A 25523-nucleotide genomic window follows, 5' to 3' on the forward strand; every position below is an offset into this window, starting at 1 on the left:
CTTGAACCAGGTGACCATGGCAGGGGAGAAGGGGAAGCTGAGATTCCTCTATGGAGGCTACAAGCATCGCCGGGGTGGGGATTCATGTGTAAGTGCCTAGCATGGCCACCATGACATCGTCAAGTCCAAGAAGCCAGATGGCAACCACAGACCCCAGGGGTAGGGGTTGTGGAGTTCTTGACGGTGGGCTAGAGTTTCCAGCAAGCCAACCGGGGATTCCTAGTGAGCCTGAGGGTCTGCCCTGGGGTTCCACCTCACTAGTCAGGTGCACACTCTGATCTTGGCGAGGGTCCCAGGGACAATATCAAAGGGATGACTTCAAAGGCTCGGTGTTTTCTGAAAGCCCAGAAGTCATCATCAGGCAAGCCAGGTGGCTGCAGGGGGGGGGGGCGCGGGGGGGGGCCCCGGAGACAGCTGGGAAACCCAGAGCAGAAAGCCCTGGACCAGCTAGGGGCCGCAGAGCCGGTGCAAGCATGGTGGGAAGATGTACCGAGCTTGGGGACCAAGGGCCTGGGGAGTTTACCCCAGACTTAGCGCTGCTCCAGGCCGCCAGCCCTAGGCACCCTGTTTAATACAGGGCCACTTGCTATCAGATGGGCATCATTGCTTCTGATACTGAAGCCCCTCCTCCCGCCATCTCCCAGAACAGCCTGGGAGAGCCCCCACCCACTGCCTGTTCTTCTTCCTCCTCCTCCTCCTCCCCCACGCCCTGAGCCAAACAGGCCACCTGCCAGGACTCCCATCAAAGTGGGAAAGAAGGTGTCCTCACCTGACTTGCAGGCCAGCCCAGCCCAGCCCAGCCCGTGGCCTCCCTCTGCACCCACCTGAAAACCCTCACACGTAGGCACCACAGGCGGCCAGGCTGTGCCCAGTGGAAGAGCAGAAGGGAAGAGGGGGTCGGTTGGTGTGTGCTTTCCTGTGGCACACCCCATGAGGGCACCCCTATACACACGATCCTGAGCCCCACGCCTCTGTGCCCTCAGCTCCCCCTACTGTCTGGGATCCTTGCCTTGCTCCTGATGACATCATTCGTCTCTTAACTTTGTGAACATTCTCAGGAAGTCCCTGGCCCCTGAGGGCTTACCTCTGCTGCCCTCAGACTTTCCCATGTCCCCCCCCCCCAGAACAGGACCATGATGGCAAGAAAGAGGTTGGCACAGCTTCTCTAGGAGTGTGGTGGGTAGAGCCCCACAGAGGGTCAGCAGGGGGAAGTAGACAGCTGAGGCCGGACCCAGCTGCAGAGGGAAGAGCTGTGAGAACCCAGGCCCTTTGTCCTGGGAAGCCAGAGGCCTCGGCATGCTTGACAGATATACCATGGAAGGTGGTACACCGGTTGCCATGGCGGGGAGGGGGACCGGCACTCTGGGGACTCATTGGAGGTTGAGGGCCTGTGAGGCCAGCGACCCCCTGCTAGATCCTGTGCTGGGGGGGGGGGAGAGCGGCTTTCCCACCACCTCCAGGGAGCCAGCTGGCTACACCAGCCTGAGCTTTCTCATTCTGACCCTGTGGCAGCCCCTTCCCGGACAGGCTCAGGTGGGGAAGGCGTTCCAAAGGCCTGAGGCCCTCTTTGCGGGAGGGGTCAGGAGTCCAACCATGCAGCACCAGGGCGCACGTGAGCAGGACACGGATGGAGGGGGGCTCACAGAGGTGGACACGCGTCCTTGAAGTGTTAGCCGGAAGGCCCACACTGTGAGGGAGCAAGTTCCCTATCCCCAAAAAAACGTGAGCTGAGGCCAACCGGCAACTTGCTCGTGAGGGGGGGATGGTGTGAGGGGCGTCATAAATGGCAGAGGGTGGGGCCAGTGGTCTGTGGAGTATGGTGACGACTCACAAACTGCTGAATTAAGAACAGGTCAAGCCAACAGACGGGGGAGTCGAGTGGGCCCAGACCTCACTCACCTGAGGAAGCCTCGTCGCCCAGGCGCTCCCTCCCCCTCAGCAGGCAGCACGCTGTGACACTGGCTTCTCAAGTCTGCTGACACCCACTGAGCCCCAGCATCTTGGAGATGTGATTTCCTGTCATCCTCAGGATGTCTGTCCTGGGTTGTGGGAGCCTTTTTATCCTCATCCTGAGATGGGGGTGGGGGGCATAGCTTGGCCCTTGTCACCTGGGGCAACATGGCTGTGGCCTCCCCAGATGTTTGGGTAGAGGGACGTGGGAGGCGTCACTGTTGATCCTGAAACAAGGTACCAGAGTCACCAATCACAGGGGAAGCCAGGGACCTTGGGGAACCAGGGTTTAGCTGCGTGCCCAGGCTCTTCCCGTCTGCGCTCACCTGGGGACCAGAGGCCATCCCTAGGCAGTGAGCAGCAGGTGGGTCAAGGCCACGAAGGCAGGATGGCGCGGCCCCTTCCCCAGGCCATCTCCACCACGGCACCTGAGCCCACCCCCCTCCCCCCACCCTCTTCAGACATCAACGAGTGCTTCGTGAACAATGGAGGCTGCGACCACTTCTGCCGAAACACCGTGGGCAGCTTCGAATGCGGCTGTCAAAAGGGCCACAAGCTGCTGACGGACGAGCGGACGTGCCAAGGTGAGCACCCACCAGGCCCGAGGTGCCACTCACAGTCAGCCCCCACGATCCCTGTCTTCCAGATTCTTGCAAACTCCCAGGAGAGGAAAGCACTCCCGCTGGGTAGCTCGGGATACAGAATTTTCCAGAACTTGGTGCCTGCTCTTGCCTGCCTGTCCTTCGTGACTTAGAGCCCTGCAAACCAACCCTGTCTCCCGTCCCTTTTATAGATGGAAAAAGAGCTGGGCATGGTGGTGCGTGCTCCAGTTCCAGCTGGGATGTGATTGCAACATTGAGTCTAGCCTGGGCTACACAGTGAGACCTGATCTAAAATCTATTTATGGGAAACTAAGACCCAGGGAGGGATCCACCCACTCTCCCCCCACCCCCATCCATGCCTTCCTCCTGCAGGCCGCCCAGCTCTGAAGGCACAATACTGCCTTCTGGTGGAAGGCATCGCACATCACAGACATTTTCCCGGCAGAGGCTTGACTTCTGCAAGGACAAAGATAACTGAGGATCTGGCTGGGCAGGCATCCCAGGAGGGGGTAATCAGGGAGATTCCTGGGAAAGCGTGCTGGACAACCCATTTCCCAAGAGAAACAGGAAGTTGGTCCATTAGGAGAGGGAGCTTGGGGTACATGAAACCTTAGTGGGGTTGATCAGGGCCATTGGGAAAGAGCAGCTGCCCTGGAGAACCAACATGGAGAGGAAACATATGAAAAACATCAGGGCCTCAGTTCTAACAATGACTATCCTAGCCTGGGCTACACAGCGTCTGGCTCTTTTGTTCCTGTACGGCCCCCGTAGTTAAAGAGCAGGCGGCCCTTTGGTTATTAGACTGGCAGCCTCTGCCTGTGAGTACAGTTCAGTGTCTGGGCAGTAAGACCCTAAAGTCCCGGGTCCTGGTAAGAAGAGGCTGCCAAAGGGTACCCACACCAACCTGGCCTACTCACCGGGTCAAGGCCAGTCACACCCTCCCCCAGGCCAGGCCTCGTTCCCCTGGAGGAACATCCCGGCCCCTCTTTTCTAGATGCAGGCTGGTCAGGATCCCAGGGGCGGGCCAGCCCCCGAGGGCTCCTCCACACTCCGGCTCTGTTTCATCACCAAGCTCTGTGGAGGGCCAAGGGCAGTGGTTCTCAGCGTGTGGGTCACGACCCCTTTGGGGGGTCAAACAACCCTGTCACAGTGGCTGCATATCAGAGATTTAAATTACAATTCATAACAGTAGCAAAATTACAGTTACGAAGTAGCAATGAAATAATGTTATGGTTGGGGGTCCCCACAACACAAGGAACTGTATGAAAGGGTCGCAGCATGAGGAAGGTTGAGAACAAGAGCCTTTGATCTTGAATCCTCAACCAGCCCTGAGAGAACAGGCAGGTTGGTAGGCACACGCAGGCTCTGCATCAAGGCCCCTGCTGGCATACTCCCCACCCGGCCCCATTTCTATCTCCATCCTTTTCTAGCTCATCTATCTGAAGGCTCCCTGGATCCATCAAAGAAGAGTCCAAGCTCCTTAGGGACTCTGGCACCTTCCCACTGCCCTTTGACCTTCATACAGTCCCCTGGCCTCCCTGCCTTTGTCTGGAGCATCCCTTCTCCTTTCCAAGCAGGACCCATCCACAGCCCAGGAGGTCCTCCCAGACCCCAGACAGAGCTCACACCCTCATTTGAGAACCCACAGAACAGCATCTCCCGCATTAGGGACTTAGAAACACATACATATTTCGAATAAGTATGACGTTACTAGAGTTGGAGCCAATGTATTCAGAGAACAAACTCTTAATTGCTATGCCTATGGAGGGTCAGGTCGGTGTCTATTTCTCAAACTTCTCAAGAGAAATGAACTGCATGCTCACAGGAGACAGTCTGTCCTAAACATAAACCCTGGGGGAAATAGCTATTATGTGTGTATTAGTCAATATTCTGTTGCTATGAAGAGACACCATGACCAAGACAACACTTATAAGAGAAAGCATTGAATTGAGAGCTTGCTTACAGTTCCAGAGGCTTAGTCCACTATTGACATGATGGGGGACTAAGAGGTACTATGGAGGTCCTGCCCCTAACAGTCCTCTCAGAGTCTGGGAAGAATCTACAACCAGCTGATAATTTAATCTTTGACAATAGTAAATTAATCTACATACAAGAACCTCTTTAGTCCATACACTTTATTCTTCTGAGTCAGTTCTCTCTCTACACAGCTTCTATCCTGCTTTCATGCCTAGCTCCTTTCTTGCCTGATTCTCTCTACATCTTTCTGCTGTTCCCTCTAGGACTATCTTAATTCTCTCGTTTTAGTTCTGCCTTATCTAGGTTCTCATCCATCTAGTTCCTTCCCATCTTAGCTCCTCTCCATTCTCCTTCTCTCTCGTCTTGTTCTTCCCCATCTGACTCTTCCTCATCTTCCATCTCATTCCTCTAGTCCTCTCTTCTAGCCCTTCAATCTAGTTCTTCCCCATCTCAGTTCATTCCTCTCTAGTTCTTACCCATCTAGCTCTTCCATTCTCTTTTCTCTTCTCCATCTCGTCCTTCTTTGAAAATAAAACTGCGTTTTTATCCCTTTGGCCCTTATCTCTCCAAGGTACCTCTGCTCCCGCCGTCTCTGGCAAGTGTGTTCAGTCAATAGGCGACTCTTGGTTAGGCAACTTCTGCCGCAGCTAGATGTACCTGTAAGTTGGAACCCTTTAGTTCTGAGTTAATTGTTAAGGGTGGATCTAAAACTAGAGATAAGACTTTGGAAAGGAGAAGGTTAAGCTTAATTAGCACATCCGCCAGGCCTTCTCAAACACATAGTCTGGATGCTTAAGTCTGAGAGTACAGAGGTGTCTCTGATAAGATATTTTCGTCCCTCTGGGGATGGTCCTGGCCGGATGCTGCTAATGATGATAATGACATAGAGCCCTGAAATTAGGGATCCTGGCTGCATTACTGCTCAGAAGGTTATCTAAATATTCCTTAGTAGAGGAGAAATTGTGCCCAATGGAGGAAAAGCTACAATAGCACATGAGAAATTCATAGTAGGAAACGGCTAATAATCAAAAGCCAATATCACCAAGACTCCTTGAGCCTCAGCTTCACCTCTGGAAGGTTTCAAAAGCCCACGCCAAGCCCAGTCTCTCATTCTGCCTGTGGATCAGGATGTAGCGCTCAGCTACTGCTCTGACGCCATGTTCCCTGCTACAAGCCACAAAAATATATGAAGTAGGATTTCAGCTGATTAGGACAAAGCTAATACCTGGGAGAAGCCAAGGGGCTGCTTCTGCTCACCGGGCTGGAACTTGGCCCCTGTTCTATCACATTTGTATCAGCTGTGGATGGTTCCCTCTCCTGCTGGTGCCTTCCTTGAATTCCTCTTCACAAGCTGGAAGCTTAGCTGGGTGGGGTCGTGCCCTGAGGTCACCGCTCCCTTTATTCCATTTCGCATCAGGCTTTCCTTTAAACTCTTTGAGCTCAGGACTTGGCTTCAACGTCGCCTTTCCTGGTGCTCCTTTCTCCTCACACTTTCTATTTCTCTTTGTCCAACTTGTTCCTTGTCATTGTTGATCCACATAAGGGTGACCACGAATAACCACGTGGCAGTCAATACTAGGCTGTCTTGAAATCCCTTCTGCCAATGCCATTGATCCAAAACTCTTCAGTGTAGCCTCAGGTAGATTTCTAGCACAAGGGCAAAAAGCAGCCGCATTCTTTGCCAAAATATCACAGGAATGTTCTTTAAACCATTTATTAATATTCCTCCCTTCTGAAGCCTCTTGACCTGGGCCCCCACAGTTCAACTTGCCCTCAGCACTGCCTTCCATGCTCCTACAAAGACAGCCCACTAAGTCCCACTTAAAGCATCCAGTCCATAGTCCCAAAGTCTTCCATAGTCCTCCAACAAACAGTATGGTCAGGCCTGTCACAGCAAATACCCCAGTCTCTGGTACCAACCTCTGTATTATGGGATGGTTGATGAGCAGGCAACATGTGACCCTCCTTTCTCTTTTTGTCTGTAAGAAGGAAGTTCATAGTCAAATATCCTATGCTATCAGGACATCCCTTTAAAGCCTTATGGGTAGTATACACCCTGGCCCCTCTTCTACTGTGCCCCTTTACTTAATCTCTCCAGAAACATCTTGGAGTGGTGAGAACACACTTTGGTCAACATTACGAGTGTATATTCCATTCCAGCTCTTGAGAGTTCTTGGGCAAGTCCCAGTCATTTTCCTTCCTGACATGTGTTCCCTTTCTATCCAGGCAAGGCAGCTCAGGCCTGTGATCCGGTACCTGGGAGGCAGAGGCAGGAGAGCCAGGAATTCAAAGCCGGCTTGGGCCACTTCATGAGATCACACGCACACACCCCAGTCTCAAAAGTAAAATGAAAACAGGGTGGGGAGGTGGCTCAGTAGGAAGCGCTTTCTGAGCAAGCTTGAAGATTCCATATTCCCAGCAGCCACGGAAAGGCCAAGCTTGACAACATGGCCTGTAAATCCAGCATGGGAGCAGGGTGAGAGAGGAGGACTTACAGGCCAGCCAGTCTAGCTGGCAGTGAACTTCCCATTCAGTGAGAGACCCTGTCTCAAAAACTAAATAAGTCTGGAGCAATGGCTCAGCGATTAAGAGCATGAACTGCTCTTGCAAAGGACCTGGGTTCGGTTCCCAGACCCACATCAAGAGTTTACAATGGCCTGTAACTCCAGCTCTTAGGGCTCTGGTGCCCTTTTCTGTCCTCCTTGGATATTGTACTCACATAATTTAAAACATAAACATTTTTAAATAAGTAATTAAGATGGAGAATAAGTGAGGAAGATACCCAACATTGACCTCTGGCCTGCACCTGTATGCACAGGTAAACACATGGACATACACACATGCACACATGTGCATACACCACACATATACACACAAAAAAATGTAAATATCTTTCCCAACCACAGGCTAATGAGATATTAACATAAAAGAGTCCCATAATAATCATCTACTCACGGTATTTTGCCCCACCCACTTCCAGAACAGATGTGAACAGATTCTGCCCCAGAAACAGGGCTAGACGCAGTGTGGGAAAGTAAGCAACAAGAACCTAATAGACTTGGGGAGGCTGTGCTAAGTCTCAGGACCCAGGGATCATCCAGATGGGACCTTCACTGGGTGGCAGACCTACCTAGTCACCTCACACTGACGCCCATGCTGTCTCCCTGTGGCCACAGACATCGACGAGTGTTCCTTCGAGCGGACCTGCGACCACATTTGCATCAATTCCCCTGGCGGCTTCCAGTGTCTGTGCCACCGAGGCTACACACTCTACGGGACAACCCACTGCGGAGGTCTGCAGCCCGCCCACCAGGGCCACCTCCCCCTCGAGGCACGCGCCTGGCCACTGCTCCCCACGCCCCAACCCCCACCTGAACCCTGGTGGGCCTGGGAGGGACCTTGCAAGGCTGGGAACTTTGGGGACAGAGGGATTCTGCCAAGCATAGGCACAGGGTAAAGGACAGAAGGGTGCGGGGAGACAGGGCATGCAAAGTACCACAGGGTATCTTAGCCAGCTTGGAAACCTTATTTCTGGGATGCCTCAGTCCAGAAGTGGAGGGGGGTGGCCAGTGCATAGAAAATTCCAGAAAGTACATTCTGGAGAAAAGCAGGATGGTAAGACAATGAGAAACCTAAAGGAGGAATGTTTAGGTCAAGATGGGAAAGCAATCCAGAGGGAAGTGCATGTACAGAGTCACAGGCCGGGGATGTACTTGAGATGAGCCCACACGCAGCGGGAAACAGGCTACTATCCCCTAGGGAGATGCATGCCCTGGATATACAGGGCTGCGTGAGCCTGGAGGAGCCTGGAGGGCTTCTTTTTTTTCTTTTCTTTTTTTTTTTTTTTTTTTTAAGATTTTATTTATTTATTATGTATACAGAAGAGGGCGCCAGATCTCATTACAGATGGTTGTGAGCCATCTTGTGGTTGCTGGGAATTGAACTCAAGACCTCTGGAAGAGCAGTCAGTGCTCTTAACCTCTGAGCCATCTCTCCAGCCTGCTTAAGGGCTTCTTTACAGCAGCAGGAAGGCTTGAAGCAGTGTGCAGTAGGGTCATATTCGTGTAACAATAGACTCTGGCTGTGGAGAAAAGGAGTACAGGATCCAGGCAGCCCAGGAGGGAGATGACCCATGGCTTGAAACCTTGAGCCTCTGAGGCGGGGATGGGGCGGGGGCCAGAGATGGAGAGAAGATTCGGGAGCCATCAAGCCTGGGAAGGGAGTTCTTGCCTAGGGCCCTGCTGGATTCCATGCCCAGCACCAAAGGGAACAGGAGCATAAGCTGAGCCAAGGGGCCTCTGGCCAGATGTGGCTGGGGATGATGAGAGTGGGGGAGGGGAGTCTCCTCTGTGACCTGAGGAGAGGATGAAGCGTGAGAGGGCCAGGTAATTCTGGAGACAGGGGCGGAGTAGCCACTAGATGCTGTCAAGGGACTCTCGAACACCAAGTGCCACCTCCCTGCCTGGCAGGACACTTGTGTGCTGGCCGCTGGGTGGCCTGGAGATGGAAGAGCTAGTCCTTGCCTAGAGGCAGCAAGGGGTCAGAAGAGGGGGTCTCAGGTGGTTCTTTTCACCCTGGTGCGGAACGGGGAAACTAAGGCAGGGAAGGAGCTGGTGCTTTCCCTAGGGAGATGAGACTTCCGTGATTCCTGGGACGTCTCCCAGGCTGCGCTGGGGTCAGGAGCTTCCTGGTCTCTGGTTCTGGGTGCCCCCCTGCCCTCCCAGCACCAGGGGTGTGGCCTGGGCTGGTGGTCCCCGCCCCCTCCTGCCTTCACTCTCGTGCCTGTGTTTCCAGACATGGATGAGTGTAGCGTGAACAACGGCAGCTGTGAGCAGGGCTGTGTCAACACCAAGGGCAGCTACGAGTGTGTCTGCCCACCGGGGAGGAGGCTGCACTGGAACCGGAAGGACTGTGTGGGTGAGTAGGGAGGGGCCGCCTGCTGGCCCTGCCCTCTGTATGGGGGTGGGGATGCAAGAGACAGTGACTGCAGAGGTGGGGGGCTCCTTGGGTCCTGGGTTAGTGGGCAGGGGTCTCTTGTCACTGGGGTTGGCTAATGGGAAACAGGGCTTGTTGGTGAGGGGGACACTGGAGGCCAGTTAAGCCTTGTGTCAGCCAGGGACATGGGGACAAAGGCCCTGAAGTGGGGAAATGGACCACAGAGCAGGAGACCTGGGAGTCTGCGTAGCCAATGCTTTGAGCCTGGGACCCTACTAGAAGCAGAAAGAGATAGACTGATGGCCTCACCTCCATCGGGTCCTCTGGGCCTTCTGAAGTTCCAGGGCGTAGACTGGCTAGACCCCTGTGGTTATGGTGGCAGCGCCAGGCCTGCAAATCCCACCCCTAATCCCCACCCAGCTGCCAGCACTGCCCCTTAGGCAGCCCTGCTTTCCTATGCTCTCTCCGCAAGGGCCCTGTCTCCTCTTGCTGAGTTCCGATGACTCGTGTTCATTGGTCCAATGAGTAAGAGATTAGCTGAACCCCCCACAGGACCAGGGAAGAGTTCTAGGGATGCCATGTGCCTATCCTCCTGGAACTCGCTCTCCAGATGGCTGCCCTGCCGTACTCTGATGTCCTAGGCAACCAAAGCCAGCCTTATAAAGGCAGCTGCTAGGCACAGGGGTGTGGGCCTGCGAAATCCCAGATACTCCAGAGGCTGAGGCGGGAAGATCGAAAAGTCAGCACCTGCCTAGGTACAGAGTGCGTTCAAGGTCAGCTGAGTGAATTCCATGAGTTTAAACAATTCAGCGAGACCCAGTCTCAAAACTGAAGTAAAAAGAAGGTTGGGGAATAGCACACACGAGGCCCTAGGTTTAGCCCCCATTAATGAAAAAATAATGAAAGCTCACACACTCTCTCTTCTGAGAGCCCTCCAGCAAGGCTTCCTGCCCTTGAGAATCAAAGCGCAGGCCCACCCTCACCCCTTTTTATTCTGTCGTTTTAACACAGGCTCTCACTATATAGACCAAGCTGGCTTCAAACTCATAGAACCCTCCTGCTTCTGCCTCCTAAGTGCTGGGGTTATAGCGTGCCCCAGCATGTCTAGCCAGGGTCCAGTTGTTAGAATGGCCATCAGAGCCCCCCCAACCCTTGCTGCATTTGCTCCATACCAACCCCCCCCCCTCCGTGCCCACCCTCCCGTAGCCAGTGATGTCCGAGGCGTCAGCTCTTGTCTTCACTGTGGTGCTATCCCAGAACGATGTGCCAAGCTTAGTTAGTCACTGTTCTACTGTGTAAAAGAGACACCCTGACCAAGGCAGTTCTTAAAGGAGAAACCATCTCCTTGGGGGCTTGCTCACAGCTTAGGAGGTTTAGTCCATGATCATCACGGTGAGATTTTTCCGTCACCAGCTGTATGGGGACGTAGCTCACATGCCATGCGCAGAATTCACCCATGTAATTCAGCATGCTGTGCAGCAGGGCTTTAACACAGTCAGTGAGTTACGTGAACCACGACATGGCTGCGTGGATACTCACCCGTGTGGAAGCCCAAGCAGGGCATCAGATGTCTGCCTCTGTCACTCACCAAGCAAGCTTTCCCATTAGCCTGATTCTCTGCCTCCCAGCACTGGGATGACAAGCCTGTGATGTCCCATCCAACTTCTTTCATGTGCTCTCTAGGAATCAAACTCAGGGCCTCATGCTCGTGGGGCAAGGACCTAACCAGCTGAGCTCTCCCCTAGCCCTGGACAAATTATCATTTTTATAATTTATTTATGTGCGTTGGTGTTTTGCCTCCATGTATGTCTGTGTGAGGGTGCCGGATCCCCTGGCACTGGAGTTGTAGACAGTTGTGAGCTGCCCTGTGGGTGCTGGGAATTGAACCTGGGTCCTCTGGAAGAGCAGTCAGTAGTACTCTTAACCACTGACCCATCTCTCCAGCTCCATGAACAAATGATTTTAATGGAATTCTGTATAATGAAGTACAGAGCTCAGCACCAAGGAAACAAAGGATTATTAAAGAAGTCAGAAGGGGCTGGGTGGTGATGGCGCACGCCTTTAATCCCAGCACTCGGGAGACAGAGGCAGGCGGATCTTTGTGAGTTCGAGGCCAGCCTGATCTACAGAGCGAGATCCAGGAAAGGTGCAAAGCTACACAGAGAAACCCTGTCTCAAAACGCGAAAAAAAAAATAGAAAGAAAGAAAGAAGTCAGAAGGGGCTGGAGGCCTAACTCAGCAATTAAGGGCACTGGCTGCTCTTCCAGAGGACCCAAGATCGATTCCCAACACCTACATGGTAACTCACAACCATCTGGAACTCCAGTTCGAGGGGATCCAACACCCTCTTTTCATCTTGATGGGCACCAGGCACACACCTGGGTACACAGGCATGCATACAGCTAAAACCCCCATACACATAAAACTTTTAAACAGAAAGAAAGACGACAGAAGCATGGTGGCTGGGCCGGCAGCTCAGCTCAGTGACAGAGGCTTCCCCAGCAGGTGTGAGGTCCTGGGTTTAATTCTGGATCAGGAGGAACAGGAGACTATAGGTGCTGGTGGATGCACTGGGGAGAGGAAGCTGCAAGAAGGTATGCTCAGCATGGCCAAAGGAAGCACCGGCCACTCAGCATCTCGCACAGGGAAGTTTGAGCATTGGCCTCTGCAAGGGAGAGCTGTGTTTCAGGCTTGCTCTCTGAGCAAAGCCATGCGCTCATCTTCAGAGGAGTGTGAGATGGATTTGTTTCGGGTGGTATTAGGCTTGGACCGGAGAGAGTCTAAGTGTGGCCTGTGCTGGCTGTGAGGGGTTGTGGCCTGACGGAGCCTTGTGATCTGGTCACTGGAGCGGCTTCCCTGAAACTGGCTCAGAATGTATGGCATTCTGCTGCTCTGGCTCAGAGCTACCATTACCTATCAATCAGATATTCTCATTCTCTCCCTCTCCCTCTCCCTCTCCCCTCTCCCCTCTACCCTCTCCCCCATCTCCCTCTCCCTCTCCTCTCTCTCTGTGTGTGTGTGTGTGTGTGTGTGTGTGTGTGTGTCTTGCCCTCCACCTTATTCTTTTAAGGCAGACTCTCTCACTGAACCTCTAACTCACTGATTCAGCTAGGCTGGCTGACCAGAGAGCTCCAGGGGTCCACCTGTCTTTGACACCACCCCCACCCCCACCACTCACCCCCACGCTGGGGCTGCAGACAGGTGCTATCACACCTGGCTTTTATGTGCTGGGGAATCCGAACTCAGGTCCTCAATCTCGCAGAACAAAGCACTTTATCACCTGAGTCATCTCCCTAGCCCCTTTCCCTATGATGTTTTCAGTCTTCATTTGTTTATGTTTATGTGCATCGGTATTTGGTCTGCATGTATGTCTGTGTGAGGGTGTCAGATCTGCTGGAACCTTAGTTGCAGACGGTTGTGAGCTGCCATGTGGATGCTGGGAATTGAACCTGGGTCCTCTGGAAGAGTAGCCAATACTCTTAACTGATGAACCATCTCTCCAGCCTGATGTTTTCAGTCTTCTAACAATAACCACAGGAGATGTCCTAAAGAGCTGCTTTGGACATCTTCAAGTGCCTCCTGGATGGGGTGCTGTCCCTCCCTGTACCCAAAGTTGGTTCCTGCCCAGATACCTATGTTCTTATGGAGCTGTCTCTGACCCCGGCTAGGCCCCAGGCACCTGCTCTGAGGACACACCCATCTTCCAGAGCTCCTGTCTGGGGATGCAAATGACCTTTCCTCAAACAGCCAAGACCAGAATTGTAGGGGTACAGAATAAGGGGGCTGTCAGTGGCCAGCACCCCCACATTGCCAAATAGGCCTGCATCTTCCTGCCCCCAAGTGCCTTCCTGCTACAGTCTGGCCCTGTGAGGGGGTTGGGAGACTGAACTAGGCCCCTGCCAGCACCCAGAGGTCCTCTGATCTTACTCACGGCCTCTCTGTCTCTCTCTTCTCCTCAGAGATGAGCGGGTGCCTGTCTCGGTCCAAGGCCTCTGCCCAGGCCCAGCTGTCCTGCGGGAAGGTGGGTGGAGTGGAGAACTGCTTCTTGTCCTGCCTGGGCCACAGTCTCTTCATGCCAGGTAAACCCCTGGCCCTCTGGGTTGGGATGGGTCCGTGTGTTGCTTCCTGGGGTACACACCTGCTTCCTACTGCTCAGCGGGACAGAACCCCGGGCAGGGCTCCCAGTCCTTGGAGCACTCCCAGACAGCTCACTGTCTGGCTCTCTGTGGACCTGGGTAGCTTCCACGGTCCTGATCTTCAATTCATCCAGCAACTCCTTGGAGGCCTCAGGAATCTGGGACCCGAGGAGGGAGGTATGCCCCCTAACCAACCTTACCCACTGGCCTCTCCACAGACTCAGAAAACAGCTACATCCTGAGCTGCGGTGTTCCGGGTCTCCAGGGCAAGACACTACCAAAACGCAATGGCACCAGCTCTGGTGCGGGACCCAGCTGCTCAGGTAACCTTGGGCCTGTCCACACCACGCATGCCTAGATGACCCTTTCATTTTTCATCCAGTGCATGATTGAGGAAAGGGAGGGGGGACCGCCCAGGGAAGCATTTTCCATTCTGGGTCCTACCTGTCGTGGCTTGGGATTCTGGAGACAGGACCAGGACCTAAAAAAGCCTGGAGGCTGAAAGCTGAGGCCCAGCCCACAGTCAGGGAGCTACCAGAGGCCTTTCTGACTGAGGTCACAGTAGTAGAGTGATTCACTACAAATGTTGTGATCCCACAGCCCCTGTTACTGCCATTGTTTGAGACAGGGTGTCTCTCGTATAGAGCCCAGGCTGGCCTTGAACAAGCTATGCAGCAAAGGATAGCCATGAACTTAGCCCACAGAGCTGCCCTTGAACACTATTCTCAAAAGGTTGTTGCTCAGAGTCCCTGCCTCTCAGAACCAAGCCTGCTCCCAGCACTGCACAGAATGCTGGGATGTTGTGCCTAACACATCTAGGCATGGGTTCATGAGCATCCAGGGTCACAGGACTCTAGGCCGTGGAGCTGGGGTCTGCTCTGGAGAGGCCTACAATTCTAGGTGTCCTAAGGTTTGAAGTCCTTCCCTTCCTTACCCTTCTCTGTCCCTTTTCCTAAAAGCACAGCCATGTCAATGACTTTGGCCATGAAAGAGGAGGTGAGCAGTGTTCTTTCCTCCCGATAGAAGACCTCAACCTGGCCCCTGGCCTTGAGTTTGACCCCACCAGCCATGGGTGCACTTGTTTGGGGCCTTACAGGGAGAAAAATAAGTGGGGCAGGGAAGGTCCCTCCCCCCAGGAGGACTGCCAGGGCAGAATGGCCCACATCAAGTCCCACCCAGCTCCAGAAGGACATGTCCTTTGGCAGCCCCCGTCCCCCACTACCTCCTTGCCCACAGGAGAGGCCGCCACCTGGGGGAATTTTGGCTTTCCCCAGATGCCCCCACCACCCCATCAGACAGAAGGCCCGCTTCAAGATCCGAGATGCCAAGTGCCATCTCCGGCCCCGGAGCCAGGAGCGAGCAAAGGACACCCTGAGGCACCCCCTTCTGGGTAAGTGGATCACCCTCCCTTGCTTACTCAGGGAATGGAGGAGAAGTCCTCAGTCCTGCTGGGTTGGGCTGCCAAGCATAAGCTCCTGTCTGTCCTCCACCAGGGCCCCTAAGCCCTCTGAGCCATGTCTGGTCTACACTATAAGCAATGGTCATGAGAGGGAAACATAGGAACATGGGTACTACAGCACCTTACACACAACAACACACACACACACACACACACACACACACACACACACATTCTCTATGGCCTGGTGGAGCCCTGATGGAAGAGATTTCAGGTCTTGGGTGTAGGTCTCCTGGCCAAAACTTCAGTAGACATGAGTGGACACATGGCCTCCTCAGTCAGTGTTGAGGTACCTCCGTATGTGGTGGTATGTCCCCCAAGGCTGAGCCTGAGACTCACTTCAGCCCCCAGTCCCTGTGGGACCCTGAGAAGCTCCTCTGCAGCCTCAGTATCCCCATCTCTTCCATGGCCTCCTGGGCATGGAGGGACCTTGCCCAGAGGAGTTTGCATGTGGGGCTAGGAAGGACTCTCCTTCCGACACAGACCACCTTTGCCACAGTGTGCCAGGCTCTTTCTCTTGGGCCACCAACCAGCTCCCAAATCATGACACAGAGATTTCTTATTAGTTAGGAATGCTCGGCCTAGCTTAGGCTCATTTCTGGCTATCCTTTTTTTTTTTTCTTTAATTTAAATTAACCTATTTCTCTTCATCTACATTTTGCCTTGGGGCTTTTTACCTTTTCTTTCTGTATGTCCCGCTTTTCCTGCTTCTTCTGTGTCTGTCTGTCTGTCTGGTGGCTGCCTGGCTGGCTGGCCCAGGGTGTGTCCCTCTCTTTCTCTCCTCTTCTTCTCTCTTTATTCTTTCTTCCCACCATTCTTCCTATTTATCCTCTCTGCCCTCCTGCCTAGCTATTGGCTGGTCAGCTCTTTATTAGACCAATCAGGTGTGTTAGGCAGGCATGGTGAAACAGATGTAACACATCTTCACATAGTTACAGAAATATTCTGAAGCATAAACAAATGTGTCACATCTTTGCCTAGCTAAAGTAATATTCCACACCACCACAGTGTACTCTTCTCTGTCCAGATAACTGCCACGTGACTTTTGTGACCCTCAAGTGTGACTCCTCCAAGAAGAGGCGCCGAGGCCGCAAGTCCCCATCCAAGGAGGTGTCCCATATCACGGCAGAGTTTGAAGTGGAGCTGAAGCTGGATGAGGCCTCCGGTGGGTGAAGTGTTCTTGGGGGCTGGGAGTCTGGTAGCCATGAGGCTGAGTGAGCCCATGGGGAAGTGGGGGGGCTTGCTGGGAGTGCTGCACACTGCCGGCCAAGCCCTGTAGCCCCAAGTACAGGAGGCAACTCAGGGGAACACTCGGAGCACAGCGAAGGGACAGAGACAACACAAGAACCCCTACTCTATGTCCCCACTGGGGCAGGAAGGACAAGGGCAGGGCCTCCCCTAGTGGCTGAACCAGGTCCTCTTCCCATCCAGCAGGGGGAGGGGGCCTTTAATACAGGATTGCGCTTCATATAAGCAATCCTTCTTAGCTATAGGTGAGTGGCAGGTGACAAGTGAGTCATCTGATCTATTATTATTATTATTTTATTTTAGTCCTTTTGAGATAGACTCTCTCTATTTTGCAGTCTTGGCTGTTCTGGAATTCTCTATGTAGACCAGGCTAGACTCAAACTCACAGAGATCCTCCTGCCTCAGCCTCCCGAGTGCTGGGATTAAAGGTATGCGCCACCATGCTAGGCTTGGGTTGTTTGCTCTTAAAACAGGGTCTTATGTAACTCAGTCTACCCTCAAAGTTGATATGCAGCTGAAAATGGTCTTCAACTCCTGATCCTCCTGCCTCCACTTCTTAAATGCTGGGATTACAGGCATGCACCTACCCTACCTGTTCCAGTGGTAGGCAGTGGCAGAGTTGATTGCTGTTGGCAGTTGTGTTTAGTGGTATGTGCCTGGTCTGGGCCATGGGCATTGTGGCCATGGTCCCTGCCCTAGAACAGTCTCATCTATGGGGAGGCAGATGTGTGTAAGTCATCTGTGCTGGGTGAGACCAGGTGGATGAGCCACATGAATACAAAGGGCAGAGCCATGGTCTGAAAGGGGAGGTACTGGGAGACTTCTTTTTTGTGGGGGTTGGGGGTTCAACACAGGGTTTCTCTGTGTAGTCCTGGCTGTCCTGGAACTCACTCTGTAGACCAGGCTGACCTGAAACTCAGAGATCCGCCTGCCTCTGTCTCCCACATGCTGGGATTAAAGGTGTGCGCCGCCACCAGCGGCAGCGGCTCTGAAAGTCTACTAAAGTAGACTGAAATCAAAGTTAATCTGGTAGAAGTGTCGAGGAATGGGGTTCGGGGAGAGGAACAGAAAGGCCCCCGTGTCTGAGAGAAGAGGATGCACCCAGGGAGTGGTAAGGAAGAGGAGCAGAGACAGACAGAAGCAAAGAGAGACAGAGAGGGACCCTTGAGGATCTCCCTCTGTGCCCTACTTCCTTTCCTCTATCTGAGCCCTACCTCCTAAAGATTCCAGACCTCTCCAGATAGCACTGCCAGTACAGGAACCTTTATGGAGAAGATGGGGTGCTGGTGCACATCGGGGGGACAAGTATGTGAAGGCAAAAGGTCAATACACTGTAGCTGGAGAGCTTTTCTCTCCGGGTCCCACCAAGTCTCGCCAGTCCCAGAGCCCACTTATAAAATAAACACACAGACACTTACATTATTTAAACTGCTTGGCCATTAGCTCAGGCCTATCATTGTCTAGCTCTTACTCTTATATTCAGCCCATTTCTATTAATCTATACTTTGTCACGTGTGGCTCGAGGCTTACTGGTACCTTACATCTTGCTTGTCCTGGCGGCGGCTCCAGGCAGTCTCCCTCTCTGCCTTCCTGTTCCCAGAATTCTCCTCTCTGTTAGTCCCACCTATACTTCCTGTCTGGCTACTGGCCAGTCAGTGTTTATTTATACAGAGTCATATCCACAGCAATACACCACCTTTTTTTTTGAGACCAGGTCTCTCTATTTAGCCCTGGATGGCCTAGAACTCGCTATGTAGACCAGGCTAGTCTCAAAACTCACAAAGATCTTCTGCTTCCTGAGCGCTAGGATTAAAGGGGAGTAGCCATACCTGACAGGGTCTCTCACTGAACATTGGGCTCCTTGTCTCCATAGGTTGGCTAGCCAAAGAGCTCTGGACATTCACCTGTCTACCTACCCCAGCGCTGGGGTTACATATCCACCTGGTTTTTATGTGGGTACTAGGGATCGGGGGATCAGAACTCAGGACCTCGTGTTTGCATGGCAGCAAGCCCTTATCAACTGCGCCATCTCTCCAGTCCCGGAGGACACTTTATATCCAGCCATATCAGAGCTGGACACTACCCTGGGGACAGTGGCCGTCCTCGAATGGGCAGAGGCCTTACTCAGACTCAGATGTGCTTTGTGGTCTTGGATGAGCCGTGCCTCCTAGACCCTCAATCTTGCATTTCTGTCAGACATCTGTAAAGCTGCACCCACACTGAGCCGGGTCTACTGTGAGAATGTACTGAGCTGGTTTAAACAGAAGCCGGGCACAGGGTCTGGCTGGGGGGAGCCCTTAGCGGAGAAGGCAGCCATTAGCATGTTAGAGTTACTCTGGCTCGGTCCCTTCCACCCCTGCAGACACCTGCGAAGCGGATTGCCTGCGGAAGCGTGCCGAGCAGAGCCTGCAGGCCGCCATCAAGACTCTGCGCAAGTCCATCAGCCGGCACCAGTTCCACGTCCAGGTCTCGGGCACTGAGTACGAAGTGGCCCAACGGCCAGCCAAGACACTGGAGGGGACAGGGGCATGCGGCATAGGCCAGATACTACAGGATGGCAAGTGTGGTGAGTCCCTGCTCATGGCCCCAGACACTAACTCTGTCCCTCCTGACACTGGTAACCTAGTAAACAGCAGTGAGCATACAGGGACCACAGACATGTGGCAGGGCCTGACCTGCCAAGGAGGAGAGCATAGTATTTGCTGTTATCATGGCCATTTGGAGCACACTTCCTCTCTTCTGGTGCTGAACCAGGCACGGGATCCCCACCATAGCCCTGAGAAGAGGGGACAGGACAGGACAGCACAGCAAAGTCACAGAAGTGAGGCATGAGTCCCTGGGGACCAGACTGGGCCCCCTCTATTCTGCAGGTTCAGGAGAAGGATGTGTGTGAGCTGGGCCCTCAGGCTGAGGACCTGGGAGGCTAAGCCAGGGCGGAGAAACAGTGTTTCCTGGCCCCTCAGGGTACCACCTAAAGTAGGGAGACCAGGCCCAGAAAGCTGTAAGAGAGGGGCTGGAGATAACAACCACAGCCAGACCCAGGCAGCCTCCCATGGGAACGGCCTGTGAGAGGGAACGGATTCCGGGTCAGCACAAGGCTTGGGTGGTGGCCCTCTGGGCAGAGTCCTAGTCCTCATGGGGATGATGGACAGTGAGCAGGCAAGTGTGCACAGAGGCAAAATGAAGCTAAAAGGGCAGGGCCCTGCAGCCACAGATGCGACTCCAAGTCCCACATGCCCTGGGTGAGTGGCCCCTCACTATGTACCATCTCCTTGATGTTGAAGAGAGGGAGGTGACCGTGGAAGGAAGGCTAGATGCTAAATGTAGGACGGAGAGGCCTGGAAGCAGGTGTCTCACCCTCAGGAGAGAAGGGTGTCTAGGGAGAGTTTGGGGAGAGGGGACTCCAAGGGTGCGGCCACTTAAGCCTGGAATCACCCACTGATCCAGGAAGTCGAGGAAGGGGTGGGGGGGCTGAGGAACATGCAGAGACTTCCCACCCTGCTCCCAGGAAGGTGCTGGAGAACCAGCCTCAAGGAGCCCCAGACAAAGAACACGATCTACACATGTGCATGAGCTCCAGGAGGGACAGTGAGGGGCTTGTTGATATCGTTCTCTTCCTTATCTGGGAATCATTGCCGGTTTTCAGAAACCTAGTCACACAGAACAGAAAATGGGTATATTCCAGCTATGGACACTGTGTAGCCCCCTGGGCGCACACTCTCTCCCCTCTCCTCTCCTCCGCCCCCCTCTTGTCTGTGTGTCTCTGTATATGTGTGTCTGTGTGTATGCATCATGTGTCTGTACATGTGTGTGTATCTGTCTGTCTGTCTACATCTGTATGTCTGAGATGAAAATGCAGTCCATACCCATGCATCCAACTGGGCAGTCTTCCTCAGCCTCCCCTTTACACATCTGTCCTCTCACCTCTGGCAGTGACAAATGTGGCTCCCTTTGGCCCTGGTCAGCCCTTTCCTTATGACCATCTTCGGTGGCTCTCCGCTGCCCTGTATCTCTGCAGGACTCCACAATAGTCTGTTCACCACCAGACCCTCTCACCCAGGCCTTCTGCCGGTCCCCAGGTTCTGCACTGTGTTGTGTCCTTGAGTGCCAGCTCGCTCAAACAGGCAGGAAAGGAAGAGGTAGTTTGGTATAGGGGGGCCTGATAGAGACATCTAGGGGACAGGGATGTTGGGTAAAAGACCAAAAAGTCAGGCTGAGGGCAGGATGTAGGCCAGAGAGACACAGAAGTCCCAATGGAACCCAGAGGCCAGCTGTGGTGAAGGGCTGTGTGAACCACTGTAAGAAGGGGCAGTGGGGTCTAGCCTAAAGGGTCCTCACAGATGGCTGCCACCTGGGTGATGCCTCCACTCTTTTGAATAGGCTCTTAAAGCCCCGGGGGTAAGGGCTGTGTTCTAACTACACACAGGGAGAGGCTCCTGACCACTGTCTCTCTGTCTCTGCAGTATCCTGTGCACCTGGCACTTACTTCAGCGGTCAGCCAGGCCAGTGTGTGCCCTGTGTGTCGGGAACCTACCAGGACATGGAGGGCCAGCTCAGCTGCACGCCGTGCCCCAGCAGTGAAGGGCTGGGTCTGGCCGGTGCCCGCAACGTATCCGAATGTGGAGGCGAGTGTGGCCCACCTGGAGGGGGAGGGCTGGGTGGAGACAGGTTCTGGGTAGGACCCACCATCCCCTCATGAGGCTCCCAGAGAGAAAGCAAGTGCCATGTACAGTTGTTATAAACTGTGACGTTGTCCAAAGCTCTTCCCTTTCCAAAGCCACACGGTTTCCACATAGTCACCATTCACAAGAAAGGCCTTACGGTGTGCACATACAGTCATGGACAGACCAAGATGTGGCTCGTAACAGAACACACGAATGCCTAAGTGACACTCCAAGGTCTACTAGGTGCTCACTCAAGCCGGGAGATCGACTTTAGCCAGAACTTCCTCTACATAAAGAACTCAACGTGTCGTTTGCTCTGTTGGTGTCTGGGAAGCCAGTTTTCAATTTTCCAGAGGCAGTTGTATTAGCACACCGCCCTGCCATTTACTGCCCACCCAGCCCCCTCGGCACCGAGGATCAGAGTTCCCCATAGGCCTCCCCTGCTGAGCCAGGCTGGGCTCACTCTAGAGAACAACGCACCTAGGGCTCAGCCCTGGAGAGGCATATGGTCCGGGAGGGTACGTGAGTAGAGCCCTGGAGGGGTGCAGACCTCCGAGCCTTCTCCAGGATGAGAGCCCAGGCCTCAACAGAGCCCCTGAGGCTGCCAGCTACTCCCTGATCCTCTGCCCACCCCCAGGAATGTGATCCCCAGGAAATGGTAGCTATAGAAGCACAGGGTAGCCATGGGAGGGGACAGTCTCCATGTCGATAGAAACTGAGAATCTCAGGACCTGGGTCAAGAAGACATTAAACCCACTCCACATCAGAACACCTGTGCCCACATTTCTGAGGGACTACTGAGCTCAAGATGGCTTTCCTGTGGTCCTTCTTTGTCTCAATTAGGCCCTTGGTTCTCAGAGACCCTCCCCACCCCACCCTCCCCACCCTCCTCACCCTCCTCACCTGTCCTGCTGAGAGATCAGACAGCATCAGCCTAGAACCCAGAATCCTTCTATGAGCACCTGAGACCTGCCCCTGGGAAGCTGGGGCATGAAGCCCCAAACACAGCCCCTCCTCTGCACCCCAGCTTGACAGTGAGGCCCTTTGCTCCTGACTTAGCCCCACCCCACGCTCACCCCGTGAGAGATGGGAAAACAGGCTGGCAAGGCCACACAGCCAACCGTTAGCCTCAGGACCCAGAGTCTGGTGTCCCCAACCCCAGTTGCCCATTCTTTGTTCCCACCCACCCTGGGGTACCTTTTCCAGGGAGGGCAGGGCCGCCCTCTCATAGCCGCAGCACCCCTCTCCCTACCTGAGCCGTGACTTCTGACTTCCAGGCCAGTGCTCTCCAGGCTACTACTCGGCGGATGGTTTCAAGCCTTGCCAGGCCTGCCCCGTGGGCACATACCAGCCCGAGCCTGGGCGTACCGGCTGCTTCCCCTGTGGAGGTGGGCTGCTCACCAAGCACACGGGGACCGCCTCTTTCCAGGACTGTGAGGCCAAAGGTAAGGGGGCCAGCTACTCAGAGACACACTCCCTGGCACCACCGCGTTCTCCTTCACAAGGCTAACCCCAAAGTCAGGGGAGGGAAGTCTAGAGACTCCAGCAGTGAGTGGACAAGGGTGACCAGAACCATGTCACACACCAGAGAGACGGCAGCTAGAGACTCGAGCACCGGAAGTGTCAAAAGCGGGGGATACCAGCACCTCAAGGGAGGAGGTGGGCTACTTACAGGGGAGGGAGAGGAAGATGACAGGAAAAGAGGATGATGGGAGAAAAGGAGAGGAGATACAGTCAGGGCAGCAGTAGCAGAGGGGCCTCACGAGAGCAGAAATCGCAGCCTCAGCCACCACCCTCCAGGCTTCCCCTCTCCTCTGCCCCCCCCCCCCGACCATCCCCTCCTCACTCACTGACCCTCCCCTCCAGCTCCCCTGCCCTGCTGGCCCTCTGTGATCCTGTGCCTCCAGCCAAGGCCAGGTGGCCGGACCCTCAATGTCACAGAGCCTGCCACGGGCAGAGGGTCCCCTGGGTCCCCTCCCACTCGGTTCCAGGCAGAGCCCTGCAGCCCCACCCTCAGCTCCGCTGCCCATTCGCTCTGTAGAAGCGTCCGGGGCAGCTCTCCACTCCCCCTCCATTCCTGCCCTCACCCTCTCCAGTCAGTCTGTCGCCTCCACTGCACCCTTCAAGGAGGTCTGGTCCTTACATCATTGCTGACTGACTGGAGCCCCACACCTCCTCGGTGTGGATAGTACATCCCCTAGGCTCTTCCTCGCTCTCACCTTTGGGCTCACTTACCCCACAATGGTGAGGAGAATCGAAGAGGCCCTTTGGTGAGGAGGGTCTTAGGAGCACAGGGGTTCCACTTGCCTGTCAGCACCCCACCCACATGTCCCCTGCAGTGCACTGCTCCCCCGGCCACCACTACAACACCACCACCCACCGGTGCATCCGCTGTCCTGTGGGCACCTATCAACCCGAGTTTGGCCAGAACCATTGTATCACCTGTCCGGGCAACACCAGCACCGATTTTGATGGGTCCACCAACGTCACACACTGCAAAAGTAAGTGTCGCTCTTAGCAGGAGGCAAGCTGGGAATGCTGGGTAATGAATGGGGAGGGGCAAGTGAGATCTGACCTCCCTTTCTGAGAGGAGACCGTTGGCCCCAGGCAAAGCAGGGGGACGGGCAAGCCCATGCTCTGCCCACTCTACAGTCAACATGATTGTGGTGCCACAGTTCATAATTCTGATGCATGCTTGACACCACCTGAGCCTTAACCCAGGCCAGACAGACCCTGCTCTAGTTTCTGGGTACCCAGGGAAAGAAAGCAAACTCCGCCTGCACATGGCAGGCTGCGAGGCAGCTACCGAAGCCTTGAGCTGTACAAGGCACACACCACATAAGCCACTGCCTGCCACCATACAGAATCCAAAAGCAACAGAAAATGGGACTGGGCGTGGACCCGTGTGGAAGGGCTGGAGGAGGACCTGAGAGGCCTTGTGGGCATCTGAGGGACTTGGGTTCCAAAGGAAAACATGGTACAGACAGCTTGGCCTTTACCTACCAGCCCCCAGCTCTTGGCACAGCAGTCTTCGGGTGTAACAGGATGCTAAATTAGGGCTTTTACTCCATTTCTGCGAGTTTTTGTTGCTACTGTTCTTTGTTGTTGTTGTTGTTATTGTTGTTGTTTTGAGGGTCTCTCTATGTAACCCTAGCTAGCCTAAAACTAGCTACGTAGACCAGGCTGGCTTCGAACTCACAGAGATCCACCTGCCTCTGCTTCCTGAGTGCTGAGATTAAAAGTGTGTGCCATCATGCCTGGATATTTCTCAGGGCTTCTAGTTTTTGCACTTTCCCCAATAAGTTCTTAGTTCCTCCCCTGGCTGCTGGCCACATCTGGAACCACCCAGAAGCCTGAACAGGTTGATGGTTTGGTCACTCCTTTGTGCAGGACTATCCCAAACCCTACCATGTCACCCCCTCCCTGCATCATCTGTCCAACACAGAAGAGGCGCCCCGGACACTTTGTTTTAAAAATTAATTAAATATTATATTTAACTGAAAAAAAAACTTAAAAAATATGTTTTAAGGAAGGTGGGGAAGAAGATTCTAGAATAGTGGAGGCAGAAACTGCTTCTCAGAAACTTATTTTAGATTAGGTCTCCCTGTGTAGACCAGGCTAGCCTAGAATTCATAGAGATCGACCTGCCTCCACTTCCCAGGTGCTGGGTGTGAAGGCATGTGCCACCATGCCCAGCTCTCAGAACCTTGAAAGTGAAAAGGCACAGAAAATTTACCAGTGTTTACTATTTATAGTCAACTTCCTTTGAAGAACTAAAGTGGTAAGTCTAACACTAGGAACCATCTGGCTCATAAAATGTTACACCACAGCCAGGCGTGGTGGCGCACGCCTTTAATCCCAGCACTGGGTAGACAGGGGCAGGCAGATCTTTGTGAGTTCGAGGCCAGCCTGGTCTACGGAGCGAGTTCCAGGACAACAATGACTGTTACACAGAGAAACCATGTCTTGGAAAAAAAAAAAAAAAGTTACATCTGGCCTCTTTAGATGAACAGCTTAGTTGGAAAGAAAATAAAGAAGCAGGGGAGGCAGCACACACCTGTAACCCGAGCACTCAGAAGATTGGGGTAGGAGGATCTCAAGTTCAAAGCCAGCCTGGATTACAGAGTGAGAATCCTGTCTCAAAAGGTTGGGAGGGAGGATGGCTCAACAGGCAAAGGTACCTGTGGCCAAGTCTAAGGACAGTGGAAGCTGTCCTCTGATTCAGTACGCGCGCGCGCGCACACACACACACACACACACACACACACACACCACACACACACACACCACACACACACAATGAGCAAACAAATGTACTCTTTTAAAACGAAGAGGCTAGGGATGTAGCTCAGTTGATACGAGCCCTAGGTTCCATCCCCCAGCACCACATAGACCTGGCTTGGTGGCACACATCTGTCGTCCCAGCACTTGGGAGGGAGGTGGAGGCAGGAAGATTGGGAGTTCAAGGCCATCCTTGGCTACATATCAAGTTTGAAGCCAATCTGAACTCCATAGGACCCTGTCTTCAAAAAAAAAAAAAAGAGTGGAGGGA

At 53.8% G+C, this 25523-nt stretch overlaps 1 protein-coding gene across 1 annotated transcript in view; it reads left to right on the forward strand.

Moving 5' to 3' along the window:
* The window catches only part of Scube1 (signal peptide, CUB domain and EGF like domain containing 1), a 124896-nt gene that overhangs the window by 90935 nt on the left and 8438 nt on the right, over positions 1-25523 (forward strand). Inside the window, 12 exon segments of the mRNA XM_028856745.2 lie at positions 2412-2534; positions 7706-7822; positions 9324-9446; positions 13424-13543; positions 13819-13923; positions 14875-14889; positions 14892-14990; positions 16087-16224; positions 18670-18873; positions 20771-20932; positions 22249-22416; positions 23311-23472. Coding sequence (XP_028712578.1) covers positions 2412-2534; positions 7706-7822; positions 9324-9446; positions 13424-13543; positions 13819-13923; positions 14875-14889; positions 14892-14990; positions 16087-16224; positions 18670-18873; positions 20771-20932; positions 22249-22416; positions 23311-23472 — 1536 coding nt within the window.

Source organism: Peromyscus leucopus, chromosome 20 (assembly GCF_004664715.2).
Source record: "Peromyscus leucopus breed LL Stock chromosome 20, UCI_PerLeu_2.1, whole genome shotgun sequence".
NCBI classification, from domain to species: domain Eukaryota; kingdom Metazoa; phylum Chordata; class Mammalia; order Rodentia; family Cricetidae; genus Peromyscus; species Peromyscus leucopus.